Source organism: Python bivittatus, unplaced genomic scaffold (assembly GCF_059951505.1).
Source record: "Python bivittatus isolate LINGU-HERP-01145 unplaced genomic scaffold, Pbiv_v1 ctg000390_np1212, whole genome shotgun sequence".
In the NCBI taxonomy this organism is placed as follows: Eukaryota; Metazoa; Chordata; class Lepidosauria; order Squamata; family Pythonidae; genus Python; species Python bivittatus.
This window is the reverse complement of record NW_028277070.1, coordinates 1457191-1475414: the sequence shown is the minus strand read 5'-3', so window position 1 is coordinate 1475414 and position 18224 is coordinate 1457191. Positions and strand designations below refer to the sequence as shown.

General features: G+C 52.7%; 1 protein-coding gene across 8 annotated transcripts in view; it reads right to left on the bottom strand.

Annotated features, from left to right (window-relative positions):
• Window positions 1–18224, bottom strand: part of PATZ1 (POZ/BTB and AT hook containing zinc finger 1) — a 28896-nt gene that overhangs the window by 1634 nt on the left and 9038 nt on the right. For 2 of the 8 annotated variants that reach the window (XM_007443699.3, XM_088143764.1), the window contains exons 3-5: window positions 15514–15585; window positions 12021–12192; window positions 2508–2645 (exon numbers count right to left, since the gene is read on the bottom strand). In XM_007443699.3, the coding sequence (XP_007443761.2) occupies window positions 2508–2645; window positions 12021–12192; window positions 15514–15585 (382 nt within the window). The other 6 variants (XM_088143766.1, XM_088143767.1, XM_088143769.1 and 3 more) reach the window with 5 other exon arrangements.

The window sequence follows — 18224 nt, the reverse complement described above, 5'->3', positions numbered from 1 at the left end:
GAAGGCGGCCACCCATTTCCCAGGGACGTTCCTTCTACGTTCTCTCCCATGCAGTCAGCGCACGTCTAGCTGAGAAGAGCAGCCGCGGCTACCAGAACTACCCCAGAGCATCAGGCCCTGAGGGGCACGCGATGGCCGCAAGAGGCGCCTCGGTTAATCGGCCTGGTTCGGGTACGGGGCTAATTCCAAACCCGAGCTAATCGTCTTTCGCGATTGCCCTGCCATCAACATATAAAAAACATCCCGCAGCAAAAAGCCTTTGTGTGTTTCAAGGAGCCCCGCAAAGTTTGTAATTCCTGTGATTTATCTACTGCAGCTGCTCACCCCTCTGTGAACCAGGATGCCCTCATGGTGTGAAAGTGCAAGAGAAAACAAGAACACCCCCAAGTTTACAATAGAGAAGCCGGCGTCCACCAAGCCTTGGCCACGGAGAAACGGAGCATTCCGGGCCAAGCTATTAGGAAAAGCTACGGGTGGCAGCTGGATGTCGCCTGCGGACCCCTAAGGCACAGCCACTTGGAAGTCGAGCATCACGGGGAGATCCAGCAGCAGCTCCACCCTCTAGGCTCCACCCACTCAGGGGGATAAACCCAGACCTTGCCCCCCACCATCTCTGCCACCCACAGAATAGAAAACAGGCCGAATTGCCCTTCCCACCCTACAACTGCACCCCTTTGCCATGTTTGGAAAGGCCCAGACAGGCACACGGAAGCCTTACTTTCCTCTTCCAGCTATCACACCAAGCTGGGTTCCTCTACACGCAACTGTCTAGGGGTCAGATAGTTTGCGTGTTGGGGAACCCAGCCATTGTCTTCGTATGTTAAGTCATCCTATGCAGTTAAGTCATTATAGAGTGTATTTCTTTGGGTACAGCATGTGATGTGTGAACGCAGCACCTGTGTTTGGTGAACCCTGGCTTGAACGAACGTGGCCAAACTAGGAAGTGGCTACACTACGCTGGGGGCCCCTGCCAGACTGGTCCAACACTGTTGGCAGAACCGAGGGCAGGGCTGGAGACGCTTTCAGGAAAGGGATCCCTCCGGGACACCCTGCCCCAGGAGCAGCAGGTCTGTGGAAGAGCCCCGGGAGCAATTTGTTTGCGCCCAAAGGATAGCATCACACGTGAACGAAACCTTAAAACACACATTGATCTAGTCACATTTGGCCTAAGCCAGTAGACAACCTCAAAGGTGGGTGGGGATACCATGCCGACCAGAGATGATTCAGAGCCCCTGCTCCACATGGGGGACATTGGGGAGGCAAATGAGAAGGACACAGAAGCGGGCAAGGACTCTCAGAAGAACATCCTAGGGGCTACACACGTCCAACTTCTAGTCACTTTCTTCAGCAAGCAAAACCAGACTCCCCCAGCCAGACCCCACAGAAGGGGCTCGATCCAAGTGCATGCATGACAAGGTGATGATGAGGAAGGTCCATTATCCCCCTAGGAATAAAAGCCCTGGTGGGCTACCACGCCTGGAAGATCTGGTGGCCACTCGAAGCATCGTGCAACTGTCTTCTCAGCCTTCAGAGGCCGGGACCCTATTCCACTCTCACCAGGCTTTGCCTGCCTTCAATGGCTAGCAGGGCCTGCACTCAGAAGCATCCCTGCGTCTCAAAACGAGACGAGCCGGAGCCGCACCTTCTCCCCAACATCCACAGCCTAGTGCTGCCTGAGGGGCCACCAGGCTTGTCCATCTGAAGGCTGAGCTGTCGGCATGCTGAGCACCCTTCCCTCACCCAGCCTTCTCCATAGATGTGCGCCAGGCTATGGCTCTCGTATTTCTCTGACATAATGAGAAGGCTGCCACGAGGTCTGAAGCATGCATGAAGGGAGGAGGAGGAGAATTAAGCCCCCTCTCACCCTCCCACGTGGCAGCCTGGGCTTCCTTGGCCAGAACACTACGCAGAACGCCAGAGGTCTCTTTCAACACCCCGCTAAAAGTTTTTGAGGCTCCAGGGTACTTATTCAGAAAATGCAGTTTCTCCAGGAAGTCCTGGGCTCCCAGCCGTGGGGTGGGCAGACTCTGTGTCTGGAAAATGTCAGTGGCTCATTGTGAGGAAAACATTGATCTGAGGGTCCGAAAGACAACGTCAGAACCGCTCACTTCCCAAACAGCCTCTCCATGCAATGAACACCCAACCTAGGGGACACGCTGCTGGAGGAGGGAGTGATGCCCCAGGTCCTAGGCGGACTTAAGAGTGGGAGCAGCTGATCTGCGTCTCTTCTGCATGACAGCGAGACAGACCCCCCCCCCCATTCAGAGACAGCGGTATCTCAGCATCCCCGTTTGGCCTTACAGAGCCTGTGGGTGCTCTTGACTCCCTGGGCATGGCCTGGCCGCCTCCTTTCGCCTGCACGTCCTCCCTACGGCATTTGTTCTGTCCTGTCCTCACCCGCAGCCTGCGTCGCTCAGCCACGGCCCCGGCCCCTGGCCGCCCTCCCCCGCCTCCCCGCCCCTCCCCCGCCACAGTCCTACGCCACGATCGGGGGAGGGGTCGCTTGCCTTTGATGCCATAGGTCCTGACGCTGTGGAACGCCGCTCCCCCATTCGGAATGGGCTCCGGGTGCCTGGAGACCTGGGGAAGGGGAACACCGTGGTGGGTTTTAACATGGACCTTTAAGTAGGAGGCAGAGGAGAAACCTAAACAAGACAAAAGGAGATGAGATCCTGCCACCAGCACCGACGCGCCTCTGCCTTTCTCCCCTCGGACCTCTCCGGCCGCTCCCAGAACTGGCGCGATGGGGCTCCTGGAAGAGGCAGCGACCCGCAAAGGGTGCCCTCTCCGTTGCCCCCACCGGTGGGGAAAGACTGCCCAGAAGTGACGAGAACTTCCAGGCCAGGAGATGCTGCGGCAAGAACACGCCAGGACTCTAGAATCCACCTCAAAGCTGTTTCCCTTCCAGGAAATCCCACGCCAGGAATACCTTGGAACAACCAAGTCTACCCTGCTCCTGAAGGAATCTACAATATCTGGTTTGTAGTCCAGAACAGGCCAAAAGAAGTGAGAAACTTTGGCCAATACATCAAGACTGGCACCGAGGACCTCTTTCTTCTGGTAGGACAGGACGGGAAGACGAAAATCCTCCTGGAGAGGCGAGATCTGCCATCCCTAACTTGGGTCCCACCAGACATGATAGGAGAGCACCTCTGGACCTCCTCACCGGCGTAGCTGCGCTCCTGACACGTCAGGTGAGGAATGGCGGGGCTGAGACTTGGGACACTCCACAGAGAGCCTGAGACCATCTTCTCAAGATGGGTGTTGGTCAAATGCCGCTAGACCGCTCCCTTAGGAAGAGTTGCCCCTTAAAGGACTCACGCCCCCACCCCCACAGAGCAGGGCATTTCTCATGGTGACAGTATGTGTCCTCCCGAGGTCAGATAGGTCTCTCGTGCCGCCCTGTCCCCATTTCCCTGCACCTCCAGGGGGTCTCCTCTCAACGCCACTGCCTGAGACCCTTAATTAGAGGGGCTGAACCCAGGTCCTTCTACCCCCCAAGGCTCACCACTACCGTGCCATTCTCAGCTCTTTGCATTTCATCACTTTCTTTAGTTACATAAAGTTACTCTTGACAGACTGATGCTTCTAAAACTTCCAGGGCACCAGAAACCTCAACAGCAGCTGCAGAGCTGTCTGGATTAAATAAGATGGTGTTATCTGGCACTTTTTACCCAGAAAAGCTGCGATTCTGCAGAAAGGCTTCGCGCAGCTGCGGGTTTCACAAGCACAGAACCCCAGTACATCTGCACACCAGCAAAATCTCCGGTCTGCTAGCGATCGTTCCACAAATTCTGGGTTTGGCTGGAACTGACTTGGAATTGACCTCTACTTTGAAGGCAACCGGGGTGGCCCGCAATGTATGTAACAGAACGCAGATAAAGATGCAGATTAAAAGACAGGATCACAATAGAAAACCGAGAGAAGAAAATGGGGAGGGGGTGTCAGCCAGAAGATGCCGCAGTCACAGGAAAGGGGGCAGGAAAGAGTTACGCGCACACCCCGCTCTGGTGAGAAAGCAACCCTTGATGCTCCTTTGGCCGAAACGCCTCACGCCCTGACGGCTTTATCAACCAGGCCTCCTTATGGCACCAGAAGACCTTTACCTATTTCATGGAAGAAGAACGCAGATTTAGGCCCAAGGAGAAGCTGGACTGTCCAGTGGTCTGTTCAACAAAGGTGTCAGATAAAGTGTGGAAAGTGGTCGAGGAGACCAACACTTAAAAAGAGGTAGAGCAAAGTAAAATCGTTCTGGAAGTGGATGAAGAGGGCTAAACAGGGAGTCTCTGGCAGAACAGCCGCAGCCACGGACGGTGTCAGCGGAGACGTATTAAAACACGGAGGAGGTTCGCGTGTGGAGCAGCCGGGTCTTGCTTACAGGGCACGTGAAGGCTACGTCTGCGCCCGACCATTGGAAGAACGCTGTTCTCCTTCTCCAACATGAAGGAACGGGGGGCGAGAGGGAACGCATGAACGACAGGGAAGGTGCTTGGCAGAATTCTGATGAAAGGGGGCAAGAGATGTAAACTTGAGAGCCCGATGGCCAGAAGCATGTCCCCCCGCCTTTGGAGTAACTTCAGCTGGCCCTCGCTGGGGACTGCAGTTCCATCGCCTAACTCGGTTCCCTTCCGCGTCACTCCTTCCCACAGCGCTGAGGTCAACAGCAGCAGGACTAGCTTTAACCACGGCTTGCAAACCGGCTTCAAACGGCTCCCGGAGGTGACGCCACGATGCAAATGTCCTGTTGCTGGGGAGGGGAGGGAAGGGAAGGGTCGCATGAGGCCCCAGGAAACAGAGCCAGAGGGCCTTGTCCTGATTAAGAGGAGCAAGGCAAGGTTTGTTCTGGGCCGGGAGGATGGTCTGCCTTCCAGCCGACTCGCGCCACAAGAAGGGGCCTCAAGAGAATCAGGATCTTGTTCGCTCAGAGGGACGCAGACGCCAACGCCACCCTGCCTCCAGGGAGCTGCCTCTGGCACTTTGGGGCCCTTTGCTGAGCTCAGTTTCCCACTTCCAAGCGGGAAGGAGTGGATGCCTTGGCACGTTCCCTTCTTTCTCTCCCACAGGAGCCCAGGTCTACGCAGTGTAGCTTCATGCTGGGCAGGGATTTTGCTCTTCAACAGGCCATTGAGAAATGTATGAACGTGAGAAAGTTTACTGCACGTTGGCTGATTTTGAGGAAGGTTTGGATTATGGAACGTTGTGTGGAAATGGGGCTGAAGCTTGGTTGCAGAATGGGAAAAGAGGCACGTATGGAGGAATTTTGTGAGTGTGAGAATAAAGTCGATGCTTAGTGAATGGTTCGACAACATGCACGGAATAGGAGTACGTAGGATGTGGTCAGTCTCAAAAAATTAAAGTTTCTCAAAAGTAGCTCAGGGGAGGCGAATAATACTAACGGGCTGACCATGTTTTACACGGAAGGGAGAACCGGGTCTCAATAGAAAATATACGTAGCTCAGGGTTGAACTGTGGTGTCCTTGGGGTTCTCTGAGCTTGGTTGTTTTCTTGCAAACATTTCGTTACCCGGCTAGGTCACATCAGAGAGCAAACCTCACTCCATTCTAGCGTTGGAGATGTGACCTAGCCGGGTAACAAAATGTTTGCAAGCAAACAACCAAGCTCAGAGGACCCCACGGATGCCACAGAACTGGGTCTGTCCGAAGATGCATAAAAGCGAATCGAACGCTGTGGGGACGGTTTCTAAAGAAACTTGTCCGATGGAAGAAGAGGAGATCAGCCAGAATGAGCAAATGGGTGCTGAATGAAGGTGGACGGAATAGAGAAGTTGGGCCGGTAGGAGAGCAGTGTGTCGAGGGGTCTGGCCAAAGAGCAGGAAAGAACGAAGAACTGGCCAAGTGCATCTCTGGCGGAAAAGGGGCTGAGAGAGCTGGGCCGGCTGCAGAGCAGGGATTCTGGCCGGGAGAGCGGCTGCGCAGGGCCGTTTTCACTCCCGCAGCCTGCTGTTTTAATGGGACTGTCTTATCCTCAGAAACGTTTAGACCAGGGTTTCTCAACCTCAGCGGCTTTGGGGAATTCTGGGAGTTGAAGTCCACCCATCTTAAAGCCGCTGAGGTTGAGAAACCCTGGTTTAGACAATTACGTTTTCCTAATGCTTTCCCCCTCTTTAATACTGATTGGCTGTTTAGTGTTTCTTGCAGAACTTACTTCATGGTTTCAAATGGCCTTGCGTGCTTTTATGCTGCCCATTCAAAACGCTGCTCATGGGGATGTGCTAAATACAGTAAGCAAGTAAAGAAATGCCATAAGCCGCTGTTTCTCCTGCTGCAGGGGGAACCTGTTTTCTCTACAAAAGCTCTCTGTGCAAGGAAAAAGCCTCAATTTGCCCGCTCAGTGCAGTGGCATCCATTGCAGCATGGGAGCATCCCAGACGGGAGCTGTGGGGCGGGGTGGGGCTTGGGGGTCTCGGGACAGAGGCTGGACCTGGACCCCACCCTCCTGAATCTGCAGTTCCAGGAAGTCCCAGCCAGCCAGTCCAAACAGGGCTGGAGGAAAGTTTCCATTCTGTGCATCAGCCTACGGAAACCACGTGTGTGTGCGTGCGCGCATGTGCAAAACATGTTGCTTAATACTAGAGGAGAGCTGTGAGCTGCAAACTGGCTGGGTGGGGACAATCGCACTTCCGGGTGGGGCAACTTCAAGGCATTTGAGGGTTTTGTCTTTTTAACCGTGACTTGCCCTGCAGTTTTCCTGTATTCCCAAGCTCGCACTGGAAGGAAGCCACCAACAATCCTGGTTGGAGGGCTTGCAAACGCGGGACGGAGGGTTGCCTATTCTGCCCAGATAATCGGCAGCCTCCCCTCCTCCAGGGCATGTGGCTGGGCTCAAGGCCTCGGGGCCCTCCCTGGCGGAATCCAAGCGGGTGAGGGTGGTGGGCACAGACCGGGCATTCCTGTTTTGTCATCTGCAGTGGCTTCTGTGTGAAATGGGGTGGGTCTGACCGTGCTTTAAATGCAATGGCTGGGAGGAGGACTTCCTCTCGCAGAGTGAGGCCACCTAAACACACAATCTGGTGTGACCCACAAGGCAAATAAACCTGGCTTGTGAAACAGACCTGCGCCACATTTCTGGCCAAGAGACCTCCTTCAGTGAGGTAAGAGAGGGGAACGGGAGGAAAATAAAATCCGCAGGAGAACCAGACCCCCAAATCAGATCCCTGCCCAGGAAGCACATTAAGCTGAGGCTAAAGGAGGAGGAGCCCAACTGGGAGACCCTGGTCAAGGCGCCGTGGAAGCAGCTCAAAGCCCCTGGTGGGGGGGACACAGGCGCCGTCTCCAGTGCCCCCTCCAGCCGCAGCAGCCCCCCTTCCCGATCCTTCTGGGGCCCCTTGCACCAAGCCTCCACTTGCCGTCACTCTTTCAGCAGCTCCAGTATGATGGAGGCTGTTCTTCTGCCTCAGCTGAGGAGGAACTGACCTGGGGGCCCCGCAGAGCCCTCCCCATAGACAAAGCACAACGCTCCTGCAGGCTGCCAGATTCAGCCGAGCCCCACGCCATTGGGAGCCAGCAGCCGGGCCCAAATGCAGAGCAGCAGCTGGAGGCAGCTGGACCATGGACTTGCCAGTCTTTGGGCTGGCCCTCCCATCCCCAGGCAGGTCGCCAGGTGTGCCAACTCACCTCTGTGGGGCACAGTGCTGGAAGAGGCTCTGGGCCTTCCCTGCAGCCAAGGGAAGTGGGGCAACCAGGGGCACAACACCTAGTCCGGAGCTGGCATCGGAGGGGCCGGAGCCGGGTGGGCCCACAGGAGGAGCCTGTTCCTCAACTCAAGCGGCCGAGGCTCTGCGGGGCTCCCTTGGGGTGTTTGGCCTCAGAGGGGGGTCCAAACTGGTGGGGCAGCCAAGGGGGCCACGCTTCGCCTGCAAGGTCCAGCCCACTGCCCTTCCTCAACCAGAAAGCCAGAGGGACAAGAGGCCGCGAGGCAGAGGCTGGCCAGCCCTAGTTCAGCAGAGCCTGGGCGCCTCGGCCCCCCGGCATGGCTTTGCCCTCCTGGCACCAATCCCGGTGACGACCACGACCTCCTGCTCTGCTGGGGCAGATCAACCACGACCAACGTGCCCGTCTGCATGACCACCAAGCTCCCTGCCCTGCCACTTCCGGGGGTGGGGGAGCTCCCCAGAAGGCTGCTGTGTCTCCAGGCAGCTTCCCCGCCCCCCCGATCAGCCTGCTGAAGCCCCACTGAGCTGCCCCTTCCTCTCCAGCTATTTCCCCCATTCCCAGTGCAGCAGTCTCTGGAACGAAAAGGGCTCAAAAGGCCCACTGGATCTGCCCCTGCTGCCTGCAGCTAAACCTGACAGACTGAAAAGTATCAGCAAAGAGAAGCGTCCAACCGGAAGGGGCGTCTTAAGACAAGGATGGCCCAGCCCCCCTCCACGTGGTGGCTCCTGCCCATGGCTGAGCCCCCCGCCGGTCCCCAATTCCCTCCTGAGTGGGCGGAAGCTCTTTCTGAGGTCAGCCATAATCAGTTGCCCTGTAATTTTAGCCTAGGATTCTGTGTCCTCTCCTGAGGAACAAGACAAGATGGTCTTCCTTGGGATTTCTTTTCTGAACGCTGTCATGTCTCCTTCCCTGGCATGTTTCTTCAAGGCTAAACATTCCCAGTCCCTTCATCTTCCCTTCAAAGGACTGATGTTTCTAAGCCCCCACCCCACTCCCCGTCCGCATTTCCCTTCTCTCCAAATCCTTCTTAAATGTGGTATCCAGAAGTGGACATAGTAATGTGGGGAGGGAATACAAGTGGAATGATGATTTCCCATGATTTGGCTGTTATACTTTTTTAATAGAAACTAAAATTGCATCGACAGCATCCCAGCAATCTCTTAAGGAAGCTACCCAGTCTAAAGATGAGGCACAATCAGCCCGTCAAGATACGTGCTTGACCGATCGAGTTCTCTGTTAAAGGTCCTGGGGTCTTCCCGGGTGCAGATGTTCATGGGATCCTCCCTTTCCCCTTTTGAAGACGGGGGCAACATTTGCCCTCCTGCAATCATGGGGGTCTTCCCCAGTTCCCCAGGATGTAGATCATGTGGTCCAGGACCAGCTCCTTGGGGACAGGAAAATGGAAATAAAAACTTACTCTCATCACTCTCCCTCCTTCCCTAGCAAGCAAATAAATTAATAAATATGGGAGACCGAAATCTGTTATTCCTCGTGGTTCCTTGTCAAAGAGGATGAATCCAACTTTGCAAGCTTGGAAGTTCCTGGGTTAACACAAATGAATGTTCAGCCTACTTTCTCTATTGACTGAAGAGGAACAAAACATGAATATCTTATGTTTTGATAATAACATCTGACACCTCAAAGTTTATTTTCCCTTTCCCCACAAACTTCCTGCACAGTCGCTAAAGAAGCACAACCCAGTGACAATTTGGACCTAAAAAGGATGGTTTCTTTGAAGCCCTGTGGAAAATGTGATTTTGGCAATCACCAAAAAAGACTAAGCCAGCACTTTTAAGCATGGATGTAAACATCACTGGATATAACCGGTTGTGTTTCTGAGTCTACATACATATGATGCGGCTGAAAGGAAATGTTTTAGCAATGATCTATAGCTTTTTTTTTTTAACTTTGTCCTCCATTCTCCTCTCCATTTCATCAGTCTTTTCTACTCGAAATATTAATCTCTGTAAAGTAGATCTCTTTGACAGATGCCCCTGGCTTTGAATCATCTGACTGGATGGCCAGACCTGTTTCAGCCTCTCCACCAACCATAAACTTTTTTATCTGTGTGAAACTATCCACACAGGTTGAAGTGCCAGTCTCCACCAGAAAGGAACAAAGCAACTGAAGGTGGATGTTCCTGGGGAAGAGGTCCTCTTCCTCCTCTGCCTGCACACAGAATTTTTCTCATGCAGTGGGTCCTTCCTTAAGGTGAAGATGGCCTTCTCCTCCCTGAACCAGGTGCTCTTCCTCTGCAGCCATGAGGGCTCTTCAGCTCTTTACTCATGAGGGCCTTCCAGAGCTTGGGGCAGAGACAGTCATTCTCACCCCAGCTAATAAAAAATCTTCTCCAAACTGGCCAGGGAGACAAGGGCTCGCACATATGGTTCTCTGCACGCACTGGCCACCAAGGTGGGGTAGAAGCATAGAATCATAAGGTTGGAAGGGACCTCAGAGGTCGCCTACCCTAACCCTCTGCTTCAGTGCAGGATCTCTGACAGATGACCATCCAGTCACTGTCTAAAAGCCTGCAGCAAGCAGAACTCGCCACTTCATAGAGCAGCCTGTTCCACTGGTTGACAGCTTGTGCACTCAGGAAGTTCCTCCTGATGTCTAACCTGAACTTCCTTCCTGTAGTTTTAACAAACTGCTTCTGATCCTGTCCTTTGGGGCAACAAAGTCTACCCACTCCTCTATGTGACAATCCTTCAGATATTTGCTGACTGCTATTATATCTCCCTTCAGTGCTCTTTTCTGTAGGCTAAACTTATTTTGATCTTTTAATCGTTCCTCATAAGACTTGGTTTCCAGACCCTCCACCATCTTGGCAGCCCTCCTCTGAACTTGTTCCAATCTGTCAGTGCCCGTTCTGAACTGTGGTGCCCAGAACTGGACACAATCTTTCAAATAGGATCTGATCAGGATTGAGTAGAAGGGAGCAATTAATTCTCATGATCTTGTCTCTACGCTCCTATTAATACATTCCACGGTAGCATGTGCCTTTTTAGCAACTGCATCGCGCTACTGGATCATGTTTAATGCGATCTATTGGAATGCCCTGGGTAGATTTTTTTGAATATGTTCTGTTTCATCAGTTTTATCCATCCCTCCCAGTTCTGTGTCATCTACAAACTTCGTAAGCGTCTCCTCAACTCCCCCATCCAAGTCCTTGATAAAGATGGTGAACAGAACAGGGCCTGGGGAACTCTACCCCAAACGTCCCTCAAGCTGAAGGGAGCTATTAAGTACAATTACCATTTTATTAAGGAGAAAATCACGAGAGATTTCTGACGGCTTTGCAAATGTCCTAGTATGCTACGTCTACAGCATCCCCCTGATCTACTAAACTACAGATCCCTATTTTTCTTGCATTCCCCACCGCCACAAATGGAGCAGGATTCTCAGAAAAGCAGGGAGGAGCAGGATCATTTTGTCCCTGCTGGAGTCCAAAGGATATATTACCCACCGCTGATACCACTGATATCACCCACAGCTCTTAATCATTATTTCCAGTATCCAAATCAAGCCTTCTAAGTAAGAATTAAGCAGCTTTACCCCTTAATGATGTCTTTTCTGGCCTACAGCTGCAATCTCAAGCCCATTGAAACCCCAGGGACTCCCCATGAAAGAAGCAGAGAGGCGGAGGATCACAGAGCAGGGCCAACACCTGGCCACATGCCTGGACGCTTAAGCAATGGCCCCGAAGCTGCAAGGTGGTCTTGGGAAAGATTCTTCAGGGCTCAGGTATGCTTTTCTGCGTAAGAGAAGCACACACCTTGCAGAATGTGGCACCCATCCATTTCAAAACCTGAGAAGGGACTTTGCTGCCATGCCCTCATTCTGAAGAAGGGCTTGTTTGCCCGGCACACTGGTGGGAAAGTGCAGGTGTCTTTCCCCACCCACGTTCTTGGAAAGTCTCTGGGGTCCCTTGTTTTTCTGCCTGGAAGAATGGGTGGAGTTCCACCCAGAAAAAGCGCGAAGCCAGTGGCACAGCCTCAGGTCCTCCCCCTTGCTCAGATCCTCCTTCTTCTAGAAGACTCAGGGAGCAAGAGAAGGTCCTGGTGGGGCTGGTTCATGCTTACGTGGCCCCTGCCCAATGCCCATGCATTTAACCTTTGACCCCTGGCAGCTTGAAAGCCTGAGTGAGTGTCCAGAAGCACCATGGCTGCAGCAGTGGAGGTGGCGGCTGCAGAGGCGGATCGGGGTGCCAGAGTCAACAAGCAATAAGCCCAAGAGGAACCTCCTTCTGCACAACGGAAGAGCTGCTTTTCTCCTCCTCCCCCAAAAGACATCAGTCAAGCTGGCCTCCCCTCGCCCGCGCCCCACCAGCAGCAGGGGATGCGTTACCTCTGTTGCAGATGGTACAGAAGTTGCTTGGTCCTTCGCTGTGTTTCTTCAAATGATCCGCCATGTATGCAGCCCGCAAGTACTTCCCGCAGACCTGGCAGGGAACTTTGTCTTCGTGGCAAGCCAGATGCGAGCGCAGCCGGTCCCGGGTGGCAAAGGAAGCGTTGCAGGTCTGTGGGCGGCAGCAGAGGGACATTAGTCCGACGGGGGAGAAAGGGACTAGTTTCAGCTGGGGTTGTTTGACCACAGATCGTTGAATAAGCCAGTTGGCTGGGCCCGTAATTCACCCTTAGCTATAAACCCACAATGGCAGCGTCGTAACGCCCAAACCCAAACTACGATCTGGCTCAGCACCACGAGCCCTGTTCCTGCCTCATCTGCCTAGCGGGCTGCAGGTCCAAGCTCAGCAGACCCCCCACCACCACCATTCGGTTGTTGGAGCCAAAAGAACGACCAAGACCGCTCTAACCAAGAAGAATCAAGTCTGAGCCATTGCACCGAAACCCAGCAGCATCACGGCTGGCCCGTTGAAGCCCTGTCAGAAAGGGCTCCTCCCTAGCAGGAGATCTTCATGTAAAGGCCTGCTCTTTCTTTTTCTGTCTCAAACAGGAAAGGTACAGCTAGGGAAGCCAAGAAGACTGGCCCTGAAGGAAACGTTTGCAGACACTTTCCCACCAGCACACAGTCAACTGCCTTGTTTTTGCTGAAGATGGAAGGCAGGTTCTGGGTTATCCTCCACAAACGTAGAGGAGGCCTTGAAGGAGGAACTCAGCCACTGTTATGCAAATGCCAGCTTAGCCCAGACAGACCGGAGGGGACGAGGAAAAGATGCACCCCCACCTTGATTCGCTTCAGTATAAGTGGGGAGAGAGAGGATCTCTTATCAGCCTTTCACAATTCTGTTGTTCTGCTCTCTGTAGCAAAGGAGGAGTTCCAGTCGGTCAGGCAGTGGCTGTTCCCCGACCTGGCCTACCTCAAAGGGCTGACAACAGCCAACATCCCCAGCAAAACCAGTGGCTGCAATGCAACGCGTGCACGAGCCCTGCTGCTAGCACGGCAGGGCCGGGAGAGGCTGGCTCGACCCTGCTTCTCATTTCAGGCTACTCCCTCCCCACCTCCACTGCCCCAACAGAGAACTGCAGATCCTGAAACGTTCATAGGTTGGGGGGGCAATGGCTGTGGCTGATCTTTCGAGGCGCAGGCAGTTCCACGGTTGTGTGCAGAGGCTCCTGCGTGTACTAGAGCTGTTCTGCAACTTCCAAGGAGCGCCTGCTTCCCCGCGGGAGGCTTGGTTTGGGTCATTACACAGTTCTGCCATTCAGCAGTGCAAGCGGTGTCGAATCTCCTCCCAGGCCACGAGCCGCAGCCACGTCCTGAGCCAAGACTTGGGGAATCCACAGAGGCGTGGGAGGCTATACAGGGAAGGCCGCTCTGAGTCTCTCGGGGGTCCTTTATAGAAGCCACCCCAAGCCCAGGCTGGGCCAGAGTGACGTCCCAGGTCCCTCCCCTGAGGGAAAAGCCGCTCTTCGGAACATGCACGACCAACGTGGCCGCCCCTTTCACTGCCAAACGAGCTGGCGCGGAAAAGTGACCCGTAATGGGGATGGAAGCCAGAGCATGTCTCGGGGCACCCCCTGCACCCCCATTTGAAAGTCCAGGTGATTCACAAAGCATCCACACAGAAGCGTGGAAGATGGAGAGATGCACACCCTCTGGGCACATCTGGATGGCAGCCATTGTCCCAAAGTTGGGGATGGCTTGCTTAACTGAGGTTCACGTGGAAGCCACAGCCTCACCGACCCTGCTAAGCTGTAAGCCATGATTTAAAAACCACAAAAGCTGGGTTCACAGCACTCTAAATTCTTCATATCCCTGCTGGATGCCTCCTCAGGATCAGCAACAGCAATTGCAGAGATTTAGTAAACAATGTAAAGTGCAGGACTAATTAAAGAAATGGCCTTAATCTGCACCACTTAGACCTCAGAATTCTTGATTCCTTCCATAACGTTGCCAAGAAAACAACAGTGATGCCTTCACAAGCTCAAGGGGGGGTGACAACATGACCTCGATGCCAGTTCACCCCGATCTTTGGGTGGCCTCGGTGGCAATTGCTCTGCGTGTGCTCAGGACGTTCCATCCCCAACACCGACTGGGGTTGCCCCAACAGTCCAAAGGCTCCTTGGACAAGCCCCAGGCAAAGCACAGTGCAGGGAAGCAACCCTACAGCGGGAAGACTCTCCCCAACTCCTCTTCTGTGTATCAAAAAGGTCTCCTAGAAATTTTAGGGTCCTGTTGGGCAAATAGTCCTGCCCCGACAGCAGCTGCATTTCCAGCGATGCCTATATTGTGGTGCAAAAGCGAAGGAACAGGGAAGGGGTGGGCAGCTAATGCTTGGGATCCCCTAGGCGCCCAGCTGAGGGTGCTGACCTCCTCCTGAAGCAGTGAGACCCATTAATGGCATTACTGTACTGCAGTGCAAGTGGGTGCAACCCAGGTCGCTAACGTTGTCCTAGGACAGGATGCTGGATTTCAAACGATGACAGCCAAAAGGCGATATCCATTTCAGGTAACAACCCGTTAAGACCTGGCACTGAGCGAAACAGCCACACCTTTTATCTGGGAGAAAACAGCAAGAGTGACCAAAAACAGAGACCTCAGAAAGGATTCTGACAGGTCTGCCGCTCTATTAAAAGTGCTGTTTCATAATCAGTGGAAGAGGAGCCCTTTGGATCTGAAGTAGAAAAGATCTTTCAAGGGGGCAAAGGGGTGTCCCCTCCTAAGCATCTTTCCTGCTTTGGATATGAAAAGCTGTACCTCCCAATCCTGATTGCTCCCCGCACCAAGCAGTGTCACCCATGAAAAACGGAGGGCAGTTTTTATGATTCAGGTGGAACGTTATCAGTCTGCTGGCTGTTAGAAAGCCTATCAGCTATAGGTTGTGGAGCTATGTCATAGCTATCATCGTACCCATAACAAGAACAAAAATATCACTTGTCCTGCACTTGTAAGCGATGCCCCTACCATGATCTGAGGAGGTTTCAGGATGTCCCCCAGAGGTCCCACCAAAAAAAGCTGGAGCTGCATGAGGAGGGTTCCTCTCTCTCCAAGAGAACTTCCCAATGACCAGTTAAAGGACAACATTTAATTCGCTCATCTCTCCCGATGCCAAATCACAGCTTATTCTCAGTCAAAATTAAGAGACTGGAAGGTCAAACTAAAAATAATTTTAAAAGAAGCCGAAATACAAGATCCAGAATGCAGAGGTTAGCTATCAGAAATAATTACAAAAAAAATGCAAGACTCAGACAATTTAAAATGAACCGCAAAATGTTAACGCCTTTTAAAGAGGAGTAAAATATTTCAGGAGATCACTGTTGTTAATAACAATGATAAATAAATAAAAGGTCCAGTAGTTTCCTGTCAAGCATGGCAAATATAGTAAACACAGAGAAGTCTATTTATATTTAAAGAATAAACAGTGTTTAAGAAATACCTCTTGAAGTTTCAACTGTTCTATGGATGCAGAGGTCTCTGAGTTTATCCCCTGGAGGCTGGAATTTTCCTGCTAATAGGCAGGAAGTAAGAAAGATTAGAAAAGGAAAACTAATTTCTGCATCAACATCAGTGGGGAAGCCCTGGGCTGCTCCAGGCTGACTTTTTAACTCTTATTTTCAGTCAATACAAGTCTGGATTGGCTGAGGATCAGAATTGGCCCCCAAATACTTAAGACAGCCCAGTACAGTTTTTTTCAACCTTGGCAACGTTAAGATGTGTGGACTTCAACTCCCAGAATTCCCCAGCCAGCATGAAGGAGTTGAAGTCCACACATCTTAAAGTTGCCAAGGTTGAAAAACACGCACCTAGGAGTACCCAAAAGGACCCAATGCAAGACATTGCTTGGAGGTTACTTCCACCATTCAAAGGAATGGCAACCACAAAGCAGGGAGGTCTTCTGGACGGGGCAATGGCTGTCTGGCTTCCTCCTGCTCTCAGCACCATCAGACTCTCCGGCTCGGAGGCCTATGGGGGTCCTGTTACCTCGCGCATCTGGTCTGAGTCAGGTGGAAGAGGAAAGGAATAGAAATTGTCATCAGAACCAGAAACAAGGTTTAGGAACTACTGCTAGACACAAGGAACATCTGCAGATCCAGAAACTCCGTACCGTGGATTGGGGTAGCACATCAGCCACTCAACAAATAATCAGTTCTTGGGGAACCATTTAGAAAGGCTGGGCCCCTCTCTAGACCCAAAGGTGAAAATGGGAGCATGCCTGCTGCACCTCCTTAAATTAGGCACTCTTTCCTGGGATCACACGCATGAGCCCAGAACAAAGCCAGGCTTGAGGTTAAGGTGTGACACGCGCACCTGCGTGTGCCCTGAATCACCTTTTCCCCTTCAAATCCAGATCAGTGTAGAGTCCTATCAGTTAGCAGGAGATCACTCAGAGCACATTCACCATTTTATGGTCCTGAACAACAGCGACATATTATGGTAATGCAGCCCTTCTCAGGGTTTTACAAAGGCCGGCCTCCCTTCTGCTCCCCGCAGTCCATCGGCTGACCCCGCACTGCAGCGTGGGGCACAGGGCCCAATCCACAGGTGAGGCCTTGATAGAAACTGGCACCAGAGGAGAAGGCAGAAGTACAACCGGCCAGGGCAGAAAAAGCTCTCCCCAGGCTTCTGCTCCATGGAAGTTTCCAAGGTCAGAATGACATTCCCAGGGTTGTGAAACCAGATCACCACAGCTAATGCAGAAGAATTCTGCTTGGGCTTTGGCAGGAAGTCTTCCCCCCCAGAATTTCAGACCCTGGCATTGTCTTTGTGCATATGTGCGTGAGAACTGCAGTAAAATCAGGATGAAATGGAGAATATCACCCTCCACTGTGCTACGTGGTGCCGTGGCCCATCCATACCACCTTGCCCAGCTCAAGGACCGTGAAGCCCCACTGTGCCCCCAACACCGAGTGCGGCAGAGGGCTCTGAGGCCGCGTCTGGATCAGCAACCAGGACTGTCAGCCTTCCCAACTCAGGAGAAACAGAATGTGCCCACTCAACGCTCCCTGCTGGAAGCAGAGAGGGGAAAAGGGCGTGTGGAGGGCAGGGAGTAAAGGGAGACGAACACCCACTGGATACTCCTGCGCTAAGTCATTTCCGGCTGTTCCACCCCGGGTAGGTTTACCCCAAATCAACTGTTTTGCTGCAATGTCTGAACCAGGCCGCCGAGACGCTTCTGCAAGTCCCAGGAGCCAAGCTCTTGAGCCAACAGTCCGCAGATGGATCGGACTGCAATTCTGATCTGAGCGCGTTCACAAGCCACAGCAGCCAGAAGCTGCCAGGCCTCCGGACAAGGGAATGGCCAGAAGGACTAAAAGCAAGGCGGAAGCATCTCTCGTTCGGTCCTGGCTCCTCTTTTTCAAAAAAGGACACTTCCTTAGCTACAGCTGTACTTTTCAATAAGGAGGCAGAGGACCAAACTGCCTCGGACAGAAGCTGGAGCTGGGCAGATTAAGAAACCGATGCAGTCTATGAGGATCGGGGGGGGGGGAGAAGGAGTCCTAACGATGCTGTGTTTCTTTCCTAAGGTGCCAACCATGAGACATAAAAATATAATTACATAAATAAATTCATTAAATGTAAGTACATTTACCAATAACCAAAAAACTCAACCCAGGAGACATTACGAAATATTGAAGGTATAATTTGCAATTTAATGTACACAGAGCGACTGTCGCTTAAGAGGAGAAGCAAACCTATTTCTTTTTTCATTCGTTAGGACAGTTACACATACTGTACCAGAACAAGGTATTCTACCAAAAAGCAAAAAAAAAAAAAAACAACCCCAAATAAATATGCCTTGACCCCAATGAAAAATGGCCTTTACCCATCATTCAGCCAAACTCTTGGCCACATCGTGAGAATCCCCAGGCACGGATTATCCGTGGCTCGGTCTTCTCCACCCCGGGGACCTCCAGACCCAGCAAATCTGGAGGGACCCGTTACGGCCAGGTTGTTTATCCTTGTCTGTTCTGCCAAAATCAGTGAGGGATGCTTTTCACAGTAAGGAGGGACCCCCTGCTCACATCCGGGCACGAAGCCACAAGGAAAAGACGTATCACAGGGGCTGGCTGATTTGCTAGGCAGGGGCATTCACCGGGGGGGGGGGATGTCAAAAAAGCCAAGATGGTGGCCGTAAGAGTGGCCACC